At 38.9% G+C, this 26,488-nt stretch overlaps 1 protein-coding gene and 2 pseudogenes across 2 annotated transcripts; 2 read left to right on the forward strand and 1 right to left on the reverse strand.

Moving 5' to 3' along the window:
* The first annotated feature begins 2,479 nt into the window (after nucleotides 1–2,479).
* Nucleotides 2,480–5,253, forward strand: LOC110773656 (TMV resistance protein N-like; annotated as a pseudogene). Its single transcript, XR_015826403.1, has 3 exons — nucleotides 2,480–2,699; nucleotides 3,548–4,056; nucleotides 4,175–5,253. The product of XR_015826403.1 is annotated as a TMV resistance protein N-like (transcript).
* On the forward strand, nucleotides 5,124–19,371 carry LOC110773655 (disease resistance-like protein DSC1). Its single transcript, XM_088245844.1, has 5 exons — nucleotides 5,124–5,264; nucleotides 5,446–5,727; nucleotides 5,829–10,393; nucleotides 17,907–18,717; nucleotides 18,862–19,371. The coding sequence occupies exons 3-5, from the start codon at nucleotides 10,284–10,286 to the stop codon at nucleotides 19,369–19,371; spliced, it is 1,431 nt and encodes a 476-aa protein (XP_088101970.1). The 5' UTR covers nucleotides 5,124–5,264; nucleotides 5,446–5,727; nucleotides 5,829–10,283.
* A 2,581-nt stretch (nucleotides 19,372–21,952) lies between these two features.
* LOC110768071 (uncharacterized) lies at nucleotides 21,953–22,930 on the reverse strand (annotated as a pseudogene).
* Nucleotides 22,931–26,488: the final 3,558 nt, after the last annotated feature.

The raw sequence follows: 26,488 nt of genomic DNA on the forward strand, positions 1-26,488 counted from the left end.
AAACTATTTTGCTATCTTCTACCAATAACACCATGACACATGTGACAACACTAACACATGACAGAGCATTATTTGTCAGGGATAACAAAACAGTACTATTCCCGTTGCAACTAAGTTTTTCTTCATTAACAGAGTCTCACTTATGCTTTGCGCTTTGGAATATTTTAAAGCGCTCCATCTGTACCGTCGTTTATTCGAGAAAGGCTCAGCCATACAAAGGTCCTCATTGTTCTTGATGATGTGAATGATTCAAGCCAGACAGAATATCTAGCATGTGGTGGTCATCTTAAGTTTGGCCCTGGAAGTAGAATCATTATAACAACTAGAGATAGGAGTCTACTTAAGAAAATTGTTCATCATGATAAGATTTACAAGTTTGGTCATAAGGACGGATTGATTTCATGGGCACTGAAGATTGGTGTTTCCGTTAGAGATATGGCTGCAGACTTAACCGCACTGTACGTACCCCAGTGGGCGAGTGACCAACCAGCCCAACCCAGCCACTCTGCTGGCCAATTGTAATCTTCCTCACTTTGTTCACAATTTGATGACATGCATCTCTCATTTACAAATTAACTATATCTCTTCACACCACCTCCATCCTGCAGCCTTAACCGCGCTATAAGCATATAGTATTAAAAACTAAGATCAATTAACCACTTGCAGGCATATAATATCACCAATACCATCAATTATCACAAAAGCAGGAAGTTGCTTCGCAAATATGATGTTAAGCAAGTGGCTTAGTATTATATGAGTGCATATAAATACTAAAATCACAATTATTTAATTGAGTGGTTAAATGGTTTTATATTCAAGCGAATTTTTGTAGGGACGATCTATGAAGCAATATTTAAAAGATAAACGGTTCAGATAATTAAAATGCAATGTAGAGTAGGTTCTATAAGAGTGTCATTCAATTGAAGCTCTTAGTATAATTTTCTATATATAAAGGTAGAAGGCCTTAAAAGTGAAACTTCAAAATCCCCAAAATAACCTTGGTTAATGAAAATATGAAAACAGAAAATATTTTATTACATAATGTTAAATTAGTACATTCACAACATATTTAAATGAAATTTAATAAATAATGAAATAAACAAAAACCCTTATCTGCACTTGCCCATAAAACTATAGGAGACAACCACCTCCAAGACTGTAAAGCATTTTAGATTATATATATATTTTAAAAGTTATACAACTCACACATGTGCCAAGGGGCTATAATTAACAAGAGAACCATCGGTAACCACTATACCAGAACACATATATTACGGCGCACAAAGCATGTCGTGAATTATCATTCATGAAGCGAAACGCACAAGTAGTAAAAGCTCTCGTCGTAAATAGTGTTCCTCAATCACGGCGTGAATGAACGTCGTTATAAAAACTTAAGACGACGTTCCTTGAGAGCCATAATTTTGTTGAAACAATTACGACACGCTTTGCACGCCTTAAAAGAATAATTACGGCGTGTTCTGCGTGCCTTCTTAAATGACTAATTATGGCATAGAATGCATGTCGTAAAAGAGTAATTAATTCTCATTTAAGATGTTCAGTGCACGCTATGTTTAACATTAATTTTTTTTTTAAAATTATTATTTCCCTGCCTGCTCCTGTTTCAAATTTACAATATATTTATATAAAGCATACAAGAATCGTTAAGGGGTAGTTTATTAAATTCGAGGCTAGTATTTTTAATGGGTGCTAGGATTAAAGAAAAGCATACAACCCCAAATTAGAATTTGGGCCGAAATATCTCTCAACAACTAAAGATAGTTACTCTATTTTGACAAAAATTAGAATTTGTCCTTGAAGTGCTTAAATTAAAAACGGCATTTTGCCCTTTTTGTTGTTGTTGGGCTTTTTCCAAAATGATGCATTTTCCCTGCCACGTAGGCACACTTAATGATTCTTTGAACGGAGTTTAAAAAAAAAAAAGGTAACGTTAGACACGGAGCGAGGCATTGGATGATTAAGTGAGAAATTTTGAGTTACATGGGGTAATTTGAGAGCGAGCAAAGAGTTCAAGGGGTAAAACATGAATTAAGCCTGAAATAAAACCCTTAAACGCTGGCTAACTTGAATTCGAACCATTGACCCTAAGAAAATTATGCATAGTGGTGATATGGTTTCCAACAAAGACAACACATCTTTTTCAGAGTTTTGCTAAATATTATTATAAATATGGGAGCTGATTTTCCCACTCTTCTTTTGTCCACTTAAACTCCTTTTATTGAGAAATTGTCCCATTCTTCTTTTATCTACTTACACTCACTTGTTGGAAATTGCATGTTAGTGGGAAAATCAGCAATCATAAATATTAATTTAAAATGACTAAAGAATTGCACAGCATACAGTTGAATTTTATCTTAGTTGACTTTCATTACACAAAAGCCTCAAACTTCTGATTTTTTATTTTGGGTTGTTGGGCTTTGTCCAATGAGAGTTCTATATTGACCCAAAAACAATGGCGTGCATCCATGTCCTCGATTTTATGCCCTTGTTTTTTTCCTATAGCAGAGAATGGTTGGGTAATTTCCTGCAACTGCAACTGCAACAATCTATTGCTTCCTAATAAGAAAGAAAGGCAACCTCTCTGCAACGGCTTTCTTGGCGATCCTTCTCTCTTGCTTAGGACAATCCTGAGGTGCAACGTCTTCTTAATTTATACTTCTTTCTTGATCTGGAGCCTGAAGGTAATCCCCTGACTTACCCTTCGAGACTGCCTCTACCTATTATATTTTGTACTAATATCTTGGATATGTCAGATCTATATCTAAGATATTCGTACAACAGAGTGTTGTACAAAGATCTTCAATTTTGTGGACATTTTTTTTCCTTATTTTGTTAAATTTAATGTTAATGTCGTTGTTATTGTTGTAATTTGGATTAAGCACACAAACAATAATAAAGGAGAAGAAAATGGAGCAAAAACAGAGGAATCATTTGTGTACTCCCTGAGACTTTCAGTCTCACCTTTGCACGTTTCTGCACTTAGACTTTATTGTTCTCTTACACAAAACACTACCACAAATCTCTCTCACCAACTCCACTAATATATCCTAAACATAAAATTCTACAATTAAGTATTAACTTCAACAGTTATATATATGAGTTTCTGTCAAAAAGAGCTCAGACTAATTCTTGTCTGTGAAAAAGGGCTCGAGCCTTTCATGTCAGAAACTGTTTTTGTTGTATTATGTTTGTAAGGACTTTAAGAACCCACTTTGCGTCTTATTTTTGTATGGCTGGGTAGGTTTATTGGCTGGTTGATATTATCAGCCATTCCTCTTAGTTGATTAAGAGTGAAAAGTGTGAAAAACCAACTCCTTTATATGTACTCTTATCAAGATAGGAGAAACAAGTCCAGTCCCAGAAGCAGGAGCCGAACTTTGAGTTCATCCTCTCTGTCTTTGTTATCCTTTTCGCTTATGTTTACATATTAATCTCTTAGTGTTGTTCATTTGCATGTGTCATGAATATGCATTGATTTTCTGGTTAAGAATATGGTGAAGTTTTTAGTTGACTTGAAGTGGGTATGCAGGTTATCAATATGGCTGCTTCTTCCTCTGCTGCTGCCATCCCCACTCAGGAAAAGTATGATGTGTTTCTTAGTTTCAGAGGTGAGGACACCCGCTATACTTTTACCAGTCATCTTTATGCTGCTTTATGCGCGAAGAAGATCAAAACCTACATAGACGACATACTTGAGAGAGGAGAGGAAATTGCACCTTCCCTTCTCGAAGCAATTGAAAAATCAAAGCTTTCGGTAATCATTTTCTCGAAAAACTATGCTTCTTCCACTTGGTGCTTGGATGAACTTGTGCATATATTGCGATGCAAGGAAAGAGGTGAGCACTTTGTTCTACCAATTTTTTACTGCATCGACCCATCACATGTACGAAATCAACAGGGAAGTTATGCTTATGCATTTACTCAACTTGAAACACGTTTCAAGGACAGCACGGAGGGAGTTATGAAGGTGCGCAACTGGAGAGATGCTTTGAAAAATGCAGCCAATATGGCTGGGTTTGATAATTCAAACAAAACAGGGTAACTAATTCTGCAACTTGTACCAATTTCTACTTGTGACCATTTAATTTGAACAAGAATCGTTAGGGTACACTTACTCTTACTAAACATAGTTTGTCCTTATAATCATATTTTCCAGGACAGAGGCCAATTTCGTTGAGAAAGTTGTCGAAGATATTTTGACCAAATTGAATCGGAAATCGTCACCTGATTTAAAGGGACTAGTTGGAATTAAAAGGAAAATTGAGCAAATAGAAAGGTTATTATGCAGTGATTCGCCAAATGTTTGCACCATTGGTATTTGGGGCATGGGTGGTATTGGCAAGACCACTCTTGCTGATGTTGTGTATCACCGACTTTCTTCTAAATTTGAAGCTTCTTGCTTCCTTGCAAATGTTAGGGAGGAGTCAGAAAAAAATGGACTAAAGCACTTGCGAAATGTCCTTCTTCGTGAGATATTAAATGAAAAAGATCTAACCATCGGCACTCCATCTATAGGATCAACTTATGTTCGAGAAAGGCTCAGCAATACAAAGGTCCTCATTGTTCTAGATGATGTGAGTGCTTCAACCCAATTAGAATTTCTAGTTGGTGATCATTTTCAGTTTGGCTCTGGGAGTCGAATAATTATAACGACAAGGGACAGGCGCCTACTTAAGAAAAAGGTTGATGATGATAAGATATACAAGGTTGAGGGATTATCTTATGATGAAGCTCGTGAGCTATTTCATTTACATGCTTTAAAAAATAACTCGACTGAAATATGTTATACAGAGTTGGTGATAGATTATGCAGGAGGCATGCCATTAGCTCTTAAGATTTTGGGTTCCTTATTCCTTCACTGTGACAACAATCATGAATGGGAAGATGAATTGAATAACTTGAAAAAATTTCCCAACCAAGAAATTGAGAACATGTTGAGACTAAGTTATGATGGATTAGAAAAAAATGCGAAGGAGATATTTCTTGATATAGCATGTTTCTATAAGGGGATGAAAATAGATTTTGCAAAAGAAATGTTACATATTCGTGGTTTATTTGCGGGTGGAATTAAGGTTCTTATTGAGAAATCTCTAGTATCAATATCAAGATGGAACTGCCTAGAGATGCATGATTTGGTACAGGAAATGGGCAGGATAATAGTTTACGAACAATGTATTGAAGAGCCTGGAAGACGCAGTAGATTGTTCATCGCTCATGATATCTATCGTATATTGAGAAATAATACAGTAAGAACCAAATACATTCACTTTCTCTAAACAATAAAAATAAAAATTTCACGAATTTTTCTATGAACTACTTGGGAAAACACTCATTTATACAATAAACAAGTCAGATACATACAAATGTAATTTTGATTAGACTTTGTTGTATATTGCATCATATTTATATTTTGCTTTTGATTGTCAGGGGACTGAAACGGTTCAAGCCATATTCTTTAACAGCTCTAAGAGTGGACAACTACGCTTGGATCATGCAGATTTCAAAAAGATGTATAATCTAAGATTACTCAATGTTGATTCTAGCTTTGGAAAGTACTGCAAATTAAAAGTTTCTCTTCCCAATTCTCTTGGTTATCTTTGCTGGGAGGAATATCCTTTGAAGTCTTTGCCATCAAAATTTTCTCCAGAAAATCTTGTTGAGCTTCGAATGTGTGGAAGCAAAGTTGAGCAACTTTGGAATAAAGACCAGGTATATATGCTTATTTTTCTTATTGTTTAAAATTTAGTGCGAAAACTTATTCTGGCTAGCTCATTAATTAAGTCTTGTCATTTGTCTTTAATTTGTTACAGAATCTTGAGAATTTAAAAGTGATGGATCTTCGTTCCTCCACTCATCTTATTAAAGTCCCAGATCTCTCTCAAAGTCGAAAAATGGTGCATATAAATCTTTTTGGTTGTACAAGTTTGGTTCAAATCCCATCCTATTTTCAATGTCTTGACAAGCTTACTCATCTTGACCTGGGAGATTGCTTGAATCTCAAATATCTTCCGCAGATGCCAGGCAACATTGAATTTTTAAATTTGTCTAAAACTGCAATAGAGGAATTGCCTTCATCAGTTTGGTCACACAAAAAAATTTCATACTTGGATATTCGATTTTGTAAAGACCTTAGGAATCTTCCAAGCAACAGTTGTAACCTGAAACTAACCTCTGGTTTTAGTCTAGAGGGCTGCGCATCTATTCGCAATTTTTCGGAACTTCCAAGAGATCTAAGAGTATTAGTGATGGTGGGGACAAAAATAGAAGTATTGCCCTCATCAGAGTATCTCTATCATCTCAATACAATTCGACTACTTGATTGCAAAAGGCTTGTAAGTCTCCCGCCAAGCATTTCAAAGTTGAAATCTCTATATGAACTTGATCTTACTGGTTGCTCTGAATTTGAAGATTTCCCGGAAATCTGGGAGCCTGGGGGACATCTAAAGATTCTTTTGTTAAACGGAACAGCTGTTAAAGAACTACCCTCATCAATCGAATGTCTTTTTGGTCTCACAAGAATTGGACTTAAAAATTGCAAAAGGCTTGTGAGTCTCCCGCCAAGCATTTTAAAGTTGAAGTCTCTTTATGAACTTGATCTTACAGGTTGCTATGAATTTGAAGACTTCCCTGAAATATGGGAGCCTATGGGACATCTAAAGGTTCTTTTGTTAAACGGAACAGCTGTTATAGAACTACCCTCATCAATCGAATGTCTTTTTGGTCTTACAAGAATTGGACTTGGAAATTGCAGAAGACTTGTGAGTCTTCCGACAAGCATTTTAAAGTTGAAGTCACTTTATGGACTTGATCTTACAGGTTGCTCTGAATTTGAAGACTTCCTTGAAATCTGGGAGCCTATGGGACATCTAAAGTTTCTTTTGTTAAACGGAACAGCTGTTAAAGAACTACCCAGATCAATCGAATGTCTTTTTGGTCTCACAAGAATTGGACTGGAAAATTGCAGAAGACTTGTGAGTCTCCCGCCAAGCATTTTAAAGTTGAAGTCACTTTATGGACTTGATCTTACAGGTTGCTCTGAATTTGAAGACTTCCCTGAAATCTGGGAGCCTATGGGACATCTAAAGTTGCTTTTGTTAAACGGAACAGCTGTTAAAGAACTACCCACATCAATCAAATGTCTTTTTGGTCTCACAAGAATTGGACTGGAAAATTGCAGAAGACTTGTGAGTCTCCCGCCAAGCATTTTAAATTTGAAGTCACTTTATGGACTTGATCTTACAGGTTGCTCTGAATTTGAAGACTTCCCGGAAATCTGGGGGCCTATGGGACATCTAAAGTTTCTTTTGTTAAACGGAACATCTATTAAAGAACTACCATCATCAATCGAATGTCTTTTTGGTCTCACAAGAATTGGACTGAAAAATTGCAAAAGGCTTGTGAGTCTCCGGCCAAGCATTTTAAAGTTGAAGTCTCTTTACGAACTTGATCTTACAGGTTGCTCTAAATTTGAAGATTTCCCTGAAATCTGAGAGCCTATGGGACATCTAAAGGTTCTTTTGTTAAATGGAACAGCTGTTAAAGAACTACCCTCATCAATCGAATGTCTTTTTGGTGTCACAAGAATTGGACTGAAAAATTGCAAAAGGCTTGTGAGTCTCCCGCCAAGCATTTTAAAGTTGAAGTCTCTTTATGAACTTGATCTTACAGGTTGCTCTAGAATTGAAGACTTCCCTGAAATCTTGGAGCCTATGGGACATCTAAAGGTTCTTTTGTTAAACGGAACAGCTGTTAAAGAACTACCCACATCAATCGAATGTCTTTTCGGTGTCACAAGAATTGGACTGAAAAATTGCAAAAGGCTTGTGAGTCTCCCGCCAAGCATTTTAAAGTTGAAGTCTCTTTATGAACTTGATCTTACAGGTTGCTCTGAAATTGAAGACTTCCCTGAAATCTTGGAGCCCATGGGACATCTAAAGGTTCTTTTGTTAAACGGAACAGCTGTTAAAGAACTACCCACATCAATCGAATGTCTTTTTGGTCTCACAAGAATTGGACTGAAAAATTGCAAAAGGCTTGTGAGTCTCCCGCCAAGCATTTTAAAGTTGAAGTCACTTTATGGACTTGATCTTACAGGTTGCTCTGAATTTGAAGACTTCCCTGAAATCTGGGAGACTATGGGACATCTAAAGTTTCTTTTGTTAAACGGAACAGCTGTTAAAGAACTACCCACATCAATCGAATGTCTTTTTGGTCTCACAAGAATTGGACTGGAAAATTGCAGAGGACTTGTGAGTCTCCCGCCAAGCATTTTAAAGTTGAAGTCACTTTATGGACTTGATCTTACAGGTTGCTCTGAATTTGAAGACTTCCCTGAAATCTGGGAGCCTATGGAACATCTAAAGTTTCTTTTGTTAAACGGAACAACTATTAAAGAACTACACTCATCAATCGAATGTCTTTTTGGTCTCATAAGAATTGGACTGAAAAATTGCAAAAGGCTTGTGAGTCTCCCGCCAAGCATTTTAAAGTTGAAGTCTCTTTATGAACTTGATCTTACAGGTTGCTCTAGAATTGAAGACTTCCCTGAAATCTTGGAGCCTATGGGACATCTAAAGGTTCTTTTGTTAAACGGAACAGCTGTTAAAGAACTACCCACATCAATCGAATGTCTTTTCGGTGTCACAAGAATTGGACTGAAAAATTGCAAAAGGCTTGTGAGTCTCCCGCCAAGCATTTTAAAGTTGAAGTCTCTTTATGAACTTGATCTTACAGGTTGCTCTGAAATTGAAGACTTCCCTGAAATCTTGGAGCCTATGGGACAGCTAAAGGTTCTTTTGTTAAACGGAACAGCTGTTAAAGAACTACCCACATCAATCGAATGTCTTTTTGGTCTCACAAGAATTGGACTGAAAAATTGCAAAAGGCTTGTGAGTCTCCCGCCAAGCATTTTAAAGTTGAAGTCATTTTATGGACTTGATCTTACAGGTTGCTCTGAATTTGAAGACTTCCCTGAAATCTGGGAGCCTATGGGACATCTAAAGTTTCTTTTGTTAAACGGAACAGCTGTTAAAGAACTACCCACATCAATCGAATGTCTTTTTGGTCTCACAAGAATTGGACTGGAAAATTGCAGAAGACTTGTGAGTCTCCCGCCAAGCATTTTAAAGTTGAAGTCACTTTATGGACTTGATCTTACAGGTTGCTCTGAATTTGAAGACTTCCCTGAAATCTGGGAGCCTATGGAATATCTAAAGTTTCTTTTGTTAAACGGAACAATTATTAAAGAACTACCTTCATCAATCGAATGTCTTTTTGGTCTCACAAGAATTGGACTGAAAAATTGCAAAAGGCTTGTGAGTCTCCCGCCAAGCATTTTAAAGTTGAAGTCTCTTTATGAACTTGATCTTACAGGTTGCTCAAAATTTGAAGACTTCCCTGAAATCTGGGAGCCTATGGGACATCTAAAGGTTCTTTTGTTAAACGGAACAGCTGTTAAAGAACTACCCTTATCAATCGAATGTCTTTTCGGTGTCACAAGAATTGGACTAAAAAATTGCAAAAGGCTTGTGAGTCTCCCGCCAAGCATTTTAAAGTTGAAGTCTCTTTATGAACTTGATCTTACAGGTTGCTCTAAAATTGAAGACTTCCCTGAAATCGTTGAGCCTATGGGACATCTAAAGGTTCTTTTGTTAAACGGAACAGCTGTTAAAGAACTACCCACATCAATCGAATGTATTTTCGGTGTCATAAGAATTGGACTGAAAAATTGCAAAAGGCTTGTGAGTCTCTCGCCAAGCATTTTAAAGTTGAAGTCTCTTTATGAACTTGATCTTACAGGTTGCTCTGAAATTGAAGACTTCCCTGAAATCTTGGAGCTTATGGGACATCTAAAGGTTCTTTTCTTAAATGGAACAGCTGTTAAAGAACTACCCACATCAATCGAATGTCTTTTTGGTCTCACAAGTATTAGACTGAAAAATTGCAAAAGGCTTGTGAGTCTCCCACCAGGCATTTTAAAGTTGAAGTCTCTTTTTGAACTTGATCTTACAGGTTGCTCTGAATTTGAAGACTTCCCTGAAATCCTGGAGCCTATGGGACATCTAAAGATTCTTTTGTTAAACGGAACTGCTGTTAAAGAACTACCCTCATCAATCGAATGTCTTTTTGGTCTCGCATAAATTGGATTGGAAAATTGCAGAAGACTTGTGAGTCTCCCGCCAAGCATTTTAAAGTTGAAGTCACTTTATGGACTTGATCTTACAGGTTGCTCTGAATTTGAAGACTTCCCTGAAATATGGGAGCCTATGGGACATCTAAAGTTTCTTTTGTTAAACGGAACAGCTATTAAAGAACTACCTTCATCAATCGAATATCTTTTTGGTCTCACAAGAATTGGACTGAAAAATTGCAAAAGGCTTGTGAGTCTCCAGCCAAGCATTTTAAAGTTGAAGTCTCTTTATAAACTTGATCTTACTGGTTGCTCTGAAATTGAAGACTTCCCTGAAATCTTGGAGCCTATGGGACATCTAAAGGTTCTTTTGTGAAACGGAACAGCTGTTAAAGAACTACCCACATCAATCGATTGTCTTTTTGGTTTCACAAGAGTTGGACTGAAAAATTGCAAAAGGCTTGTGAGTCTTGTTCGGTTCATTTTTACACATGATTTATCATGTTATTCACCCATTATTTTGAGTTAGTTCTTGACATTTTATAGCTTTTTACGTCCTTTTTGTGTTTTATTAGGTTTTACCTTAGTTAGAATGAAAATGAGCTAAAAGTGCATTATTGGTTATAAATTCTGTTTTTTGTTCATTTTCGTAGGTCAACTTCTTGGCCTTGGATCAGCATGCTCCGATGCTTGGATGAGGTGATGATCTTCATGAAACTTGTTCCAATGGATGTTGACTATAACATATCCGAAGTTGAGCTCCATTGGATAAGTGTAGCCTATCCAACTGATCCAACAATTGATGCTGGCTCTGGAAATCTGTTTTGGGCCAGTTTTAATTTCACTTGGTGTTACCTCATTTCTACTTGTTACCATACCATTTGGTAACAATGAATTACTTTGCTTGAGTGGGATTTTCTGAGACAAAGAGCATATATTGAAAAACAAAACTTCGTCATGAGGAGGAGACAAGGGGACAAAGACTTTACCAAAAGTTGAAAAAGGATGAGAGAGAGGAGCATAGAGAAGGCATCTTCATGAATTCATTTGGGCAGATTGTCTTGGGTTGGAACGTATTATTCACAATTGGCAGAGTAAGGAGAGCAGGTTTTTGGAGCTAGAAGAGGAAGAAGGGAGGAGAAGGGAGGAGACTTCCACCATTGAAGACTTCAAGCTTACATCACTTCCAAAACCTGTAAACTCTTTCTAGTTTTGTTTTGAATTTGTAGTTAAATTAAATATGAGCAACTAAACTCCATAGCTAGGGCTTAGGTTGAAGACCTAAACATGATTACTCTATTGTTTTGATGCTTAAGTGTATGAATTTCTAGATTTTGTTGATGAATTTCAATTCACTATTTTAATCTATCCTTGATGTATGGTTTTCCTGGTTGGCCATCTTTGAAAGCATGCTTCTTGAGGTTGTTGGGATTGTGTGTATCTTCATATTTTCCTAAGCAACAAATGGATGAAGTAAGAACCATCCATGTGAATTGGTTTCTTGAATGCCTAATGTAAACACCATGCTATTAGGATTCTTGTGATGTTCATATTCTCTTTGAACTTAATGGGTTTTCCTTGTAATTGAATCGAAGTACTAAACACACCTAGGTTCGGTTATGGGGAGGGCACGAGTATTGTAGCACTAACTGACAGGACCCACCCCGAATTCCTCGGAACCCGAGACGAATCCTGTGGAATTCCTGACATCACAACAATGCCGGGCCCACTTACTAAGAACCGAGACTGTCTGCCGAAATTTCGGCAGAGTCTCCCCTATAAATTGGACTTTCCCCAAATTTCAACTTGTTAAAAAAAATTCACAATTTAATCCCAACTGGTAGCATGCACAAGTTATCAACATGCAAACACATAATAGGCCTCCGGCCTTCAGATAATTCGAAACAAAACCAACAATGCTCCTAAGTCAAACAATACATAAACCATGCAGTTAATGATCTCAAACAACTTTACAAATACCACCGAAAACCTCAAACCGGATTCCAATCCAATAAATCACAACAGCATCCAATCACATACTTAGAATTGATCAAACCTTTAAAACATACTATAATTTGCGGCTGCACCTAGGTGAGACCCCAGGCTGCCTACGTACCCTTGGACAAGGGATCAACCACACGTAGTTCTCGTCATCAATGGCCACAACTCCGATAATATACCATTATTCAAAGCAGAACCAACAAATACATTTCAGATTTATCACCATTCAAATTCCAACAAAACACAATGAACACACTCTCAAACTCTTCCCTTTATGTCAATTCTTTCCACGTAACCATACCTTATCCAATGCGTATGTTGCCGAACAACACTTCCCAATCCAGGGCTTAAACATTCGTACATGTACAAACTCACAAATCTCAAGCCAGAATCAAAACCACATATACATATATGTAATATAATAACACCCACCTCTCACCATCATCATGTACTAGGGGAAACAATCCAACCGGGGATTGTTGACTAGCTCACACTTATCCGGCCCTCAAACGTCCATGTGGCTAGGGATGAGTCGTCCAACTGGGGGACTGATACTCTAACCAGCCCGTACGGACGAAGAATCAAGACCCGTATGTCTGAAAACTGTCCTACGCGCGCAGACTACCCAATCAAGGGTCTACAGCAACACCTCGCTAGGGCATGCTCCGGGTTCCGACATTTCCAAGTATCACACCTTTCCATAATCCATTCACAAATCCATGGGGAGGTACATATGATGATGCACATCACGTACTGGGGGAAACAATCCAACAGGGGATTGTTGACTAGCTCACACTTATCCGGCCCTCAAACGTCCATGTGGCTAGGTGTAAGACCCTTGACACTTGCCATAGGCGGCAACATGGTTTGATGTCTTGGACCATGCCAAGGGAAGGTGTCTTGAGTGGGCATAAGGACAAGACGAGCGTGGCAAGATGGATGTTGAAGGGTGTCGACGGAAGCTTGCGAGAAGCATCGAAAAATTGCCTTGGAAGCCTCGACAGCGCATGTGGGACAAGTGCGCAGCGCACATTGGCAGCACAAGTAGCGCCGTACAGCACAGCAACATGCAGGCGGCATGCAGGCAGCGCGCAGGCAGCATGCAGACAGCGCACGTAGGCAGCACACAGGCAGATCATGGGCAGATCGTGTGGGCAGTTGTCTGGCAGGTGGTGCGCAGAGTGCTGGCAGATCGTGCTAGCAGGTGGCTGGCAGATCGTGCTAGCAGGTGGCTGGCAGATCGTGCTAGCAGGTGGCTGGCAGATTGTGTGACGGTTGCTGGCAGATTGTGTGGGCAGTTACATGGGCAGTTGTGAGGAGTATTTCCAGCAGATGTGCAGCGAGATTAAAGGGCATGTCTGGGCGGTCATGCGGAGTGGCACGCATGGGGATGCATCATGTGGAGAAGGCAATGTCAGTGGAAGGAGTGGGCGGTTACCTTGCACCTTTGTAGGCATACAACATGGCATGATAACATGTCATGGCCTTGACATTGACACATGGCGCCACAAGCAAAAAGGAAGCCTTGAAAGTAGGAGTTCATGGGTTCCTTAGTGGGATAGTGGCATGGCGGTTTTTAGGAGGAAAACTACCTGTCATGATAGTCTATAAATATGTCTTTGTGTAGGCATTGTAGACAAGTGGTACAACTGGTACAACTAGTGAAAACTAGAGATACTAGGTGGGGACTCTTAGGAGGTAGAGACTCTTGGGAGATCACTGGAGACTAATCAAAGGGAGACTAGTCTGGGCAACAAAATGGGGGAGTGTGTCTAGAGTAGGCATAGAGAGACATAGAGAGGGGTAAGGCAGCAAGTGTTGTGTTGACCTACCCATGTCTCGAGTGAAACCCATTGAGTTGTGAATGAGTGTCTAGAGAGGCACCGTGCCTTAGGGTGGGCGGCATTGAGGCACCAAATGTGTGTGGTGACCCAATGCGAAACAAAAGCTTGTATTCCTTTTTATTGTGGAGTAATATAAAGGTTGGGAGTGAGTTGTCCCGTAAGCTTTGGTGTTTATGTGTTCCGCTGCGTGTACCCTGAAGCCTCGCAAGTTTAGAGGTGAAGAGAAGGCTGACTTAGGAGGAGTCTAAGTGCTGAACAAGGGCCGAAAAATTAAAGGCGTTTTTCACCCCTGTTACACTAGGGATGAGTCGTCCAACTGGGGGACTGACACTCTAACCAGCCCGTACGGACGAAGAATCAAGACCCGTACGTCTGAAAACCGTCCTATGCGCGCAGACTACCCAATCAAGGGTCTACAGCGACACCCCATTAAGGTATGCCCCGGGTTCCATCATATCCAGACCATATCCACAATTTTTCCGGCATCCTACAATTCCAGGATCCGTGACCAATAAAGCCCACACGCCCGAAACCCGGCACGTGTGTGAATAGTATATCCATTTCCATGTATCCTAGTGTCTATATCCACTGTTTCCAAATATCATCATCCAAGGGGGAAGGTACATATGATGGTGGAGTTCGTAATCCTTATATAAATATTATAAAGTAATACTCCCTTCCTTAATCCAATTTTTTTCCCAAGGCATCGTATTAAGAAGGCATCCGAAGGGCTTGGACAAACTTCGACGGCCTAGGCAAAATAAATCATCCGAAAGGCTTGGACAAACTCCGACTGGTCTGGGCAAAATAAATCAATCTCCGAAGGGTCTGGACAAACTCCGACGGGCCTGGGCAAAATAAATCAATCTCCGAAGGGCCTGGGCAAAATAAATCATCCGAAAGGCTTGGACAAACTCCGACGGGCCTGGGCAAAATAAATCTGAAACATAAAACCCATAACCGGGGAGGGACCTAAGGTAGTGCTAATAACACTCAATTTAACATTCTAAGTACCCCACACAAAATTAACAAAGATAGCACTTTCTCAATTATTATATATAAACTCAAGACACTCGAATACGTCAAACCCACATATATCACAAATACTTTACAAAAATAAAGAATTCAACTAATAAATATAAACGGAATTTAAATAAACCATGAAATTCAAAAGTATAAGATTTCCATCACAAAACCATAAAAATAATCTCAATGACCCTCAAAATCAACATAAAACAAAAGATGATCAAAACTCATCCTAAAGGGTCGTTCTAATACTCCTCGAAGAGTGAAACTACCTCGGAAGACTTACGGTCAACCGAGGGTCTAACCTCCCACATTTGGTCAACCGGGCCCGCGGGGCCCACGATCTCCGTTTTACGAACCGAAAGTTCCTATAGGTTCCACAAGGTCTAGGATACACATCCTGCAAGTTTGGTTCAGATCGGACGGTCGGATCGCTCGCAATCGCACGATCGGACGGTTATCGAAAAACGCAAACTTTAACTATTTAAATCGGAACATCCGGGGCTCCGATTCCCGATCCGCGAATTCCTACACGATTCTAGGAATACCTAGATTAATACATATGAAATTGGAAGCGATCCAAAGGTTCTAACCTATCGAACCCGGAAATCACACATTATGTAAAATCCGTTCGGGGTTCAAACGTTATCCGAATTGAGATCCGTAAAATCCTACGCGCTCGTGACAACCAGGGGATCGCATTGGGATAAAATTCCCCTCTGATACAGTACCCACGCGCCGCCACACGCGCTGGCAGCGCGTGGGTGTCCAAAGCGATATCGCATTGCCGGAAAATCTTAGAATCTCGGGCCAAGACTCCTACCCTAGGTAAAACACCTAATTTGGAGTCACTTTTATTCTTGGACATACCCCAAAAAATGACCGGAAGTGGCTGAAAACTGAGGTCGAAACCGGCAGATTTTTCAATCGCTTAATTAACTACCATAACGCAGAAATTTTGCCTATCCAACTCAACCAGCAGCTAGAACACCATGAGAGGTTGAGAAAGCATACCTGGATCGCAAGATTTGGTTGCCGAAATCACCCGAACGAGCTCCGTGAAGTTTTGGGTAAAACCGGCGACATTTCTCGATATTCCGGCGAGCACAGGCAGCGGTGGCGGCTGAGAAGGGTCGGGATGGGTAGGCGACGTCGCGCTGGTTCTTTTGGTACCGGTACCACCCAAAATGGTGGCCGGATGTGCCGGTGGTGGCCCAAAAACCCCAGTGATAAACAGTAACAGGGGGGGCTGTTCTGCGCGCAGAGAGAGAGAGATAGAGAAAATGAGAGAATTTCTGATTTTATTAAAAATAAATTTCGAAATATTTACGATTGTGCCACTAAAAGTATTTTGATCGTAACTTTCTCATTACAAGTCCGATTCAAGCCCACTACGTGTCTACGGACTCATCTCGGTACGATCTACGTAAAAATATAACCCGCTGTCCCCAATTCCTTCCGAAAATAAAATGACCAAATTACCCCTACTTCGAGGGCAAAATTGTAAATTCATAAACCTTGAAATTAATTAATCCACTATTCCTTTTATTTTGGGTCGGGACGTTACACTAACCCTGCACTCTACTTATTTTAGAGAGAATCTTGCATCTTGAGCCACTAAACCCGGTCTTGATTGCGAACATCTTCATCAACACGTTTAGAGTTCATCATTTGAGTATTCACGAACTTGAGTAGGATTGTTTAGGTTGGATTCCGAAACTCTAGTGTTTGTTACTTTGTACTTTCACACTTTGATAACTCATCTCTGCCATTCTCATTTAAATTTAAAGTTCATTCACTTGAACCAAACCAAACACCCCCCCCCCCCCCAAATTGTGTTTGTGTGTTTACATTGTTTGAAATGTGGTGTGTTTTTGTCATCGCTTTTGTCTATTTTTGTACTTGTGTTTGGATTTTGATCTGAGCTGTGTTCTTTGTTTTTGTGTGCTGAATCCAACTGTATAAAGAACATGAAATTTGGACATACGGTTGGAAAGATATATGCTAAAAACTGGACAGAGGTCGGAACTGCAAAAAAGGGGCAAGCGACCGGTCGTCGCCATTAACCGACCGGTCATCGAAGAATCTGTGAAAAACGACCGGTCATCACTGTTCGCATCACTGTTCGCATCACTGTTCATAGGTGATAAACAGGCGATACAATGGTGATAAAATGGTGATAAAAGGGTGATAGAAATTACTGTTTGTGTTTTTCCTTGGTTTCTTATTTTGTCTCTTTTCTTTTACCTTTCTTTACTCATTTTTTAGTTTCCAATTTGCATTTCTGCATGTGTAGTGTGTTAAATTAGTGTTCTTTACGTACTCAAATTATAACTTATAGGAAGCCGACAGTTCTTCATGGGATCGACCCCGTACTTACATAATCTATACCTCAATAGATTCGTGCACTTGCAGGTATTTTTAATTGGTTGTTTGCACATTAATTTTGCCGGTTACTAATACAACAAGTCTCCCGCCAAGCATTTTAAAGTTGAAGTCACTTTATAGACTTTTGATCTTAAAGGTTGCTCTGAATTTGAAGACTTCCTTGAAATCTTGGAGCCTATGGGACATCTAAAGATTCTTTGGTTAAACGGAACAGGTGTTAAAGAACTACCCTCATCAATCGAATGTCTTTTTGGTCTCACAAGAATTGGACTGAAAAATTGCAAAAGGCTTGTGAGTCTCCCGCCAGGCATTTTAAAGTTGAAATCTCTTTATGGACTTGATCTTACAGGTTGCTCTGAAATTGAGGACTTCCTTGAAATATGGGAGCCTATGGGACATCTAAAGGTTCTTTTGTCAAACGAAACAGCTGTTAAAGAACTACCCTCATCAATCAAATGTCTTTTTGCTCTCCTAAGAATTGGACTGAAAAATTGCAAAAGGCTTGTGAGTCTCCCGCCAAGCATTTGTAAGTTAAAATCTCTTAAGGAACTTGATCTTACTGGTTGCTCTGAATTTGAAAACTTACCTGAAATTTTGGACCCTATGGGGGAGCTGGAGTTCCTGGGTTTAGAAAGAACATCGGTTAAAGGGCTACTCTCGTCGATTGGAAATCTAACTGGGCTTCAAAAATTAGATCTTCGTTTCTGCAAGAACCTTGAGTTTGTACCTGAGAGCATCTACAATTTGAACCGTCTTATTAGCCTAAGGTTTGATTGTTGCTTGAAACTTAAGAAATTACCTCCCTTCTCAGTCGGTTTGCACTCTTTGGAAGAACTAAACCTCAGTTACTGTAGTACCTTAGAGATCCCTGATCATCTCCTTTGCTTAACCTCATTACGAAATTTAGATCTAAGTGGAACAATGATTAAGAGCGTACCTGTAAACATCAAACAAGCTTCTTCGTTGTTGTTTCGGTGCTTGATCAATTGCAAGAGCCTTCAATCTTTACCAGAGCTCCCATTAATGCTATGTTCTCTTAAAGCACATGGCTGCACCTCGCTGAACGCAGTGTCAAGCTCAAGGACTGCACTGACACAAGGCTGGAAGCATGTAATGGCAGATGCAGAGCCTAGAATTATACAATTCGCACTTGCAGTATCAAAGCCTGAAGAAGAAGAAAAACAAATCGAAGTAGCATCAGATGTAGAACTTGAAAAAGAAATTGAAGATGCATCAGATGTAGAACTTGAAGAAGAAATCAAAGTAGCATCAGATGTAGAACTTGAAGAAAAAATTGAAATCGCATCAGATGTACGTCTCTCTCTCTCTCTCTCTCTCTCTCTCTCTCAGTTCTGTTGTTCAGTTGAGCCTCTAATTAAGCCTGGTGCATCTGTTTCTCTTTTTTTCTTTTTTTCTTAATTTGTTTAATAATGATGACGTCCATCTGTGTCACAGAACTATTATTCTGGAAGACCTTCAATTATCATTGTATGTCCGGGACATGAAATTCCAAATTGGTTCAGCTATCAAAACGAGGGATCCGCAATAAATATCAAGTTTCCTCCAGATTGGGTTGATACAGATTTCTTGGGTTTCGCTCTATCTGTTGTTGTTGGATTCGACAACTATAATGTTAAAGGGAGTTTGGGGTTTGGATGTAAATCCAAATTCAAAGCAAATAATGGTAAAATCTGTGAATACAATTGTCGTATGCTTGTTCTGTATTGTCATGAAACGAACAATGGAGAAAGCAATGACTACAATTTCAATTCAGATCACGTGTTTTTGTGGCACAGTTCCTTTGAACTTGTAGAGGGAGCAAATTTCTCCCCTGGTTTTCACAATGTCACTGAGGCCTCTTTTGACTTCAACCAAGTGGATGGTTTTAAGAGACCGCCCATTAAGGATTTCCAAGTTCAGGTGAAGAGGTGTGGGCTTCGGTTGTTGTATGCCAAAGATACCTAGAAATTTGATGTCACTTTTGGGGGACAAAAAGTAGAAGAAGCTACTAAAACTAAGAGATGCCGTGATGAGTCTGAAGCAAGCGGAAGTGACACTTTTGGCTCTTTTAAGGAACTACTTCTTCGGGGGATTGTAAAGAAAACAAAACTGTAGGGGCAAGGTCAGATTTATGGAGAACAAAATGTGGTAGTGGATGCTCTTTGCTCGTTGGGATCTCTCTTATTGTTACGCTTTTCATATTTGGGCTCTCACCTCCTCTCGTGTTGCAAGCCTTGTGGCTGAAGATGCTTTTTCTAATCCAAACCAGTCCAGTCCAGCCTACCAAACGGGGCCTAAAGGACAACTGACTTTAGTGGTCAAAACTCACAACCATATAGTTAACCAACATTTTTCATGTGCATATTTTGTCCTAGATATCTTTAAGCTTTAATTGAATATATAACTGATTTATTTTGTAGGCTGCTTCGACAAAGTGGACCTTTTTACTGACCAACAGCCTCTGCCTAGAGATTTTGTCACTTGCTTTTGATCAGGCTTCCTCACCAAGTAACCCTCAGTTTGCATTTGGAGGAGCTCGCCCACAAGGCTAAAATGGAAACAGATGAATTGAGAAGGTGGGGGGATGTGGCAGTCTTTCTGAAAGTTTATGGATTAGTTGTTGGCATGGCATCTCTCATTGCATCGGTAATAATTTGGGTTGCTAATTGTTTGCTTTGATGTTCCTTGACTTTTTCTATTGTGTTAGGTCTCATATGTTGTAAAAGCACTGATTCTATGACAGGCAAATGCACTTCAATATACAGAAGAACGGATTTTGAAGAGTTCTGTGCCGCTGCATTAAGCGTTCATCAACTAGAGGCACTTGATTGCTGGGAACAAAATGCTCGATGTGCATCTGAACTTTTCGAGAAGGATGGAAACCGGGCAATTTTCATTGAAGAACTTGCTCCAGTAAGTTGAAATTTTATTGTCACATGTTGCAGTCTTGCTATATATTAAATTAAAGACTTTGATAATCACAGGTTGATTTCTGAGTGTTGATACCGTAACTAGCCGAGCAACTAGCTAGGCTAGATCATCCACATGCCATGTTTTGAGACCTTAGCCAAATAAGCATTACCACAAGTCACAACTCTAAGTAAGGCAAGGAGTCCCACATCGGAAAACTACAAGAGATGGAGACTTCCCCTCACCTATAAAAGAAGACTACTCTCCCCTTAAAACATGACTCTCTCTTCTGGTCTTCGGGTCTTAGGTCTTGACCCTTGGGCTTTGGACTCTTGAGCTTTGTACCTTAGGCCTTGGGCCTTCGTCCCTTTATCTTTGGATCTAATCCCCTTGTACAAATGTAAACAAACATTATCATAATGAGAACATCCTTCTCCGTGGACGTAGCCCATCATTCGGGTGAACCACGTATACTTTGTCTTCTACATGCTTATTTACTTTACTTACGTTGAATGTCACTGACTGCCGAAGGCACGTACACATGCTAAAGGCCCACGTCTTCACACATTATCCACCACTCCACATCTATCTAAGTTGAACCCCATTTTGAGCATAATTGAACATGTTACTTACTAATTGGAGTTAATTTACATCTCTAACCAATTTCTATGAGTAATCATAATATTTGAACTAGTTACTGTGACTACTTTTATGTATGTTCCTTGTAGCAAATTGAGGCTAGTGTTATTTATGCTCCCTTCAAAATGTGTTTCAGGAACTTCGACTTGGTCCCTCAATCCCAATCCCGCTTCATGTGGTTCTCCATGACTGGATTTGGCACACTGATGGGAAGATCACTGCAGGTGCAAGCTTGGTTACCAGTTTGAATGTTGTGTTCTTGATATTTTGTGCGTAAAGGTGTAGTTAGTTTGCCTAAATAGGAAATTACTAATTCTTCCACCCCTTATAGATGCATTGTACACGTTAGATTATCCTCGTCTGCTCCAACATCTCTCTAGTTACCGTGAAACATGCTTGAATAATTGCCTCTGTAAAACTCCTCTGTTACTTCAATTCAATTGAAAACCAATTACTTTTCAAAGTGATGCAGCTACTGATGAATACATGTACCGCATAATTGTTAGATCACGTCTCTTACATATGTGGATTCCATTCTAGTACCTGAGTTCATGAGAGATGTAGTGAGAAGTGTGGTAACTAAAAATATGGTGTAAATAAGCTCACTATCAGTGTTATTCCAAAGCCTCCTATTTAGTTTAACCCATAATCTCAGGGCTCATTTGGGATTGCTTCTCTAGGAAGTACTTCAGCACTTAGCACATATGCGCTTTTATTATAAATATAAAAAATTGACAGTTTTATAAGAAATGCTCCTGAGGAAACACATAGAAGTCCACAAGTATACTAATAACATATAAAAGAACACAAGGACTATCTATCAATATAATAACATATCAAAGAAATTCATAAATTCAAATAACACATAAGTAGTACATCCACGATCTCAACTAACACAAAGACTATCCATAACATATAAAAGAAATTCATAAACTCAAATAACATATAAAAGATATTCATAATCTCAACTAAAGAAAAACCACAATCTCTAGTATTCCTAAAGACTAGCTAACCAAGCTCTCCTCCTAGCATCCGACATTGTAACAAATATTTTCCTCCATTCAACAAGCACAATTTTTTCTAGCATCTGGTTGAATGTGTCATTATCAATATCCCCAATTTCTTCAACAAGTCCGATGCATTCTTCAATATAATACATCTCATTGGAGGTGCTAGATGCTTCAAGACTCTTTTCCTTTTGAATTGTTTGTAATCTTTGACTCATAACTTCACTGCAAACCTCCAAATAAGATTCCATTTTATCTCATTTCTTTGGATGACGTTCGGTTGGGGTAGCAGTTACACACTTTCTTTTTCCTTTACCATGATCAATTTCCAGGTTAACACCATCATCATCCAAGTCAACATCAATGTGAACACTGATGTTAAGGAAGTTTTCTCTAACTCACGGTCTTTATTTGAGTTAGGAGGAAGTTGATTAGAGGCATAACGCAACTGACCGGTTGCAGTAGTGGTGTTGAATATCTTCCCTAAAAGCTTATAGTGCACTAAACCTTGAGTGCGATATTGCTTCGCTCTTGGCTTACTCTACAAACCATGAAAATTATACATCACAAGCAATTCACTGAACTAAGTGAAGTGAAGTGAAAAAAAAAAAACCACTAAAACAAAGACTTGGTATACCTTAATGTAACTAGCCTAAACATTATTTGAGGCAGTGACTGTGTTAGCAATAAGATCCCACCCAAATCCAACGTGCTCAATTAGATCCGAGAACTCACGATGTGCAATTTGCAACCTATTAAACTTAGACTTAAGTTGCTTAATAGTGCATTTTTTTTCCACATTTTGCTAACAACTCCTCACTTATTTCGGGCCAAACTTTCTTTTTAAAGGTTGATGCTTGCAAGTCACCCTTCTTCACATGATCATGCAATAAATGTATAAAAAAAAACTCTTCATGTTTGAAAGGCCATTGGACTTTTTCCTCACCATCAACATTCTTGGGGGCCATATCATCATCACTAGTATAAAAACGTAGCACATATCATCATCACTAGCATAAAAAAAGACAAACTCAATATGTGAAACACGTTTTTCACCTCCACAAACATATATTTTACCACACGGTCGCTCTCTCGTTCATGCGAGGAGGGCCTTGATGGCTAGTTTTAGGGTTTCTCCAGTTTTTTTTACTCATTCTCTGCGTTGTCTATCTCAGTCTTCTCTGATTGTCTCTCTGGATTCTTCTTGGTGTATTGGGTACTACGTTTTTTGTTGTTGCTCTTTTGTTCTTTGTGGGGTAGCTGCGCCTTCTTCCTTTCTGGGTTCCCAAGGAGGCAGTCGCTGGTGAGGGGTCTCCATCTTAAAGCTATGAAGATGACCACCATCTCTTCTGCTCAAGGGGATGACAAGTATGCGGCACCAAGCGGGAATTAGAAGCCTGTGGAAACTGGTGTTAGGCATCTGATTGTTAGTGACATGTCTTTTTCTAGTAAGCGTAGTTTTTGTATTGAGGATTTTGTTGACAAGGCGGAGGAGACTAGCCTCAAGGGGTCTCCAAGGTCTCCCTAATTATTCTCTTATGGAACATTCGTGGGCTTGGCAACTGATGAACGTTCCTACTATGAATATCTTTCTTCAGAAATTTCTTCAGGCTAAGAGGCCAACCTTGGTCTCCCTTGCTTGTCAACTAGGGTTCTGGATCAAGAAAATTGGAGGTGTTAGTTGGTGTTTGGCTGGATCTGTTATTATGCTCACAATGCGTTTTTGACTCTGTACGAAGAACTATGATGCTTTCTTTAGATCATAGGAGGCTTTCTTTGACAGTACATGTGTAGTGATGGGATGTGTTTCAATGGTTTTGCGATTGGGTAATTGGTTGGATCTATTCTGATACCCATAGTACGTTTTTGACTTTGTACAAATAATTAGGATGCTTTCTCTAGATCATATGAGGACTCCTTTGACAGTACCTACGGAGTGATGGGATGTTATTTTAAGGGTTTTGTGGTTAGGTTTTAGGTTTGTCTGTTTTGTATAAGTTGTTTGACTCGTCTATTTAGTCAATAGCATGGGTGGTACTCTTTCCTACCTCGGGGTTTTAGCCTTTCTTCTCGAAATTAGCTTAAGTGATTTGCATTTGGAAAATTGAAATGATCAAATTCCTTGTCTTTTTAATAGGGCTTTCTTATTGGTTGTGTTTGTTCATGAAAGGGGAGGAAAGGGTATTTTTGCATGTACTTAGTAGGTGCTTTCTTTGCTATGTGTTAAAGTAGAAAGAGCCACTTAGGGCATGTTTACGTATCAGTAATGGAGAAAGTAAGGAATCAGAGAATTTAGGAATCGGGGAACTACTGAATCGGTATAGAAAGAATCATTTCCATTAAGCTGTTTACTAAACATATGGAATTTGCAAAGGAATGGGGTTGATTCCCATTGTTATTGTTTACTAATTTTCATGAATAAGAATCCAAATTAATTTGATTACTAAAATGCCCTGCACATTTTCACCACAGCACATATATATAATTCTCAAATTGGCTAAGGAGACCAAACTAATCCTGCAGCAAAACAGTAAGGCGGTGTAAACATGAGGAATATATATGCGACAACAAGAGCCGAGTTCAATGATAATGTTAATAACATCTTTGTCTAGAGCCAATTTCAAACAAAAAAATAAACTCCAATAAATATATATCTTTCACCTACGTAAGTAGTAAACAATCAAATAATAATAACCTACATAATATCATGCGATTAATAATATCTTTATACTACCAAAAAAAAAAAAGATTAATAATCTCCACAAAAGTCTTTATCCATGACCGTACTTTGTTTTGTGATGAATGTGAAGACAGAAGATAGAAGAAGAAGAAGAAGAAGACAGATAGATAGAATGACTTACATAGCACAAGGCATTGCTACTGCTTCTGGGAGGTTGTGTCTGTAAAGCTAACGTGAAAAAAAAGTTGGAGCGTCTTAGAATTTCTTGGCGTGAGTTTTTATTTTTATTTTACGGTTTGGGGTGTTTTGGAATTATGGTAAAGTGATAAGGGTATTTTTGGAAGTTAATAAGAGAAAACATGAATGGGAATCGTATCGACTACTCCCCCCTAGTTGATCTGATACCTAGTTTTGAGGGGATGTGATTACGGATTTTGAGGTGGAGCCCACTTATTTTTTCATTCCTGATTGCAAGTAAACGCAGGGGAAGTCAGGAATTGAAATCATTCCTTTTCCTCCCATACCCATTACTGATACGTAAACATCCCCTTAGAACTATTCCAGTTAACTTTGCTACGAAGGAACCGACAGCTACCTGGAAGTTCAATGGAAGTTTATGTAGATTTTTCTCATTATTTGAGGTTTTCTTGATATTGCAATTTTTCTTTGGTTCAAGTCCAACAGTGATTGTTTGGGGGAAGAAAGGAAAACAAAAGACAATGATGAGGAAAAGGGTTATATGATATATACTTTTAAGAGTCTGAATGAATAATTAATGAGTGGTTTCTAGAAATACAACTTGGAAATTTCTAACTCCCCCAAATGGCCCCTTTTTTTGTGTGGACGAAGTGACCCCTTGATCTACAACCAACGCGTTACAAATTTGAAAAGATTCGAGTTAGAGCCGGTCCATTAGATATGGAGGCCCTGTGCGAAGAGAGCTGATGAGGCCCTGTATGTATAAGTAAAATAACAATTTTTCAAATTTTAAAATTCATAAATCATAAATTAAACCGAAATCATTATGTGGCATCAATTAAATTAGAACCCACAAATAGAATCAAGATCATCCTTCGTCTCTTTTCACATACTCACATCATTCAATTTTCTTTTGCATACAAAAGAACTACACCTAGCAAAATGAAGCAAAATACTATAAAACCAGCAACACTCAAGATGCACACTTCTTGCAATCATATGATGGCTAATTCCAAATGCAACATATAATTTCTAAATTCTAATATGAGAGAGAGAGAGAGAGAGAGAGAGAGAGAGAGAGAGAAGAGAGAGAGAGAGAGAGAGAGAGAGAGAGAGAGAGAGAGAGAGAGAGAGAGCAGAGATGCACACAGCACGCCTTTTGACTTGCCAAAGAGTAAAGAAGATTTTGTGTTTGGACGAAAGACAGAAGAATCAAGAAGGAACAAATATCTGCTTGTTAGGAAATAATAATAATATTTTTGGAATAAAAAAAAATATAATATAATGCTGGACTTTTAAAAACATTTGGAGGCCCCTAAATTTTGGGGGCCCTGTGCAGTCGCATAGCCCGCACATGCTATGGGCCAACTCTGATTCAAGTGTCAGTGGAGTCAAGTCAACAGGTCTACCCTTCAGTTGGGCAAAGCTGCCATGCATGTTCCCAATTTGAGTCAATGTCAATGTCAATTTCATCTTGCAGTATGTCGAGAACACCTAACATGGACTATTTCTTGATATTTATTTTTTGAACATGGACCATTTCAACTTCTTTGAACTTTTGTTTTCAATGTCAATTTCATCTTACAGCGTGTCGAGAACACCTAACATGGACAATTTCTTGATGTTTATTTTTTGAACATGGACCATT

Source organism: Prunus avium, chromosome 8 (assembly GCF_965620075.1).
Source record: "Prunus avium chromosome 8, drPruAviu1.hap1.1, whole genome shotgun sequence".
NCBI classification, from domain to species: Eukaryota; Viridiplantae; Streptophyta; class Magnoliopsida; order Rosales; family Rosaceae; genus Prunus; species Prunus avium.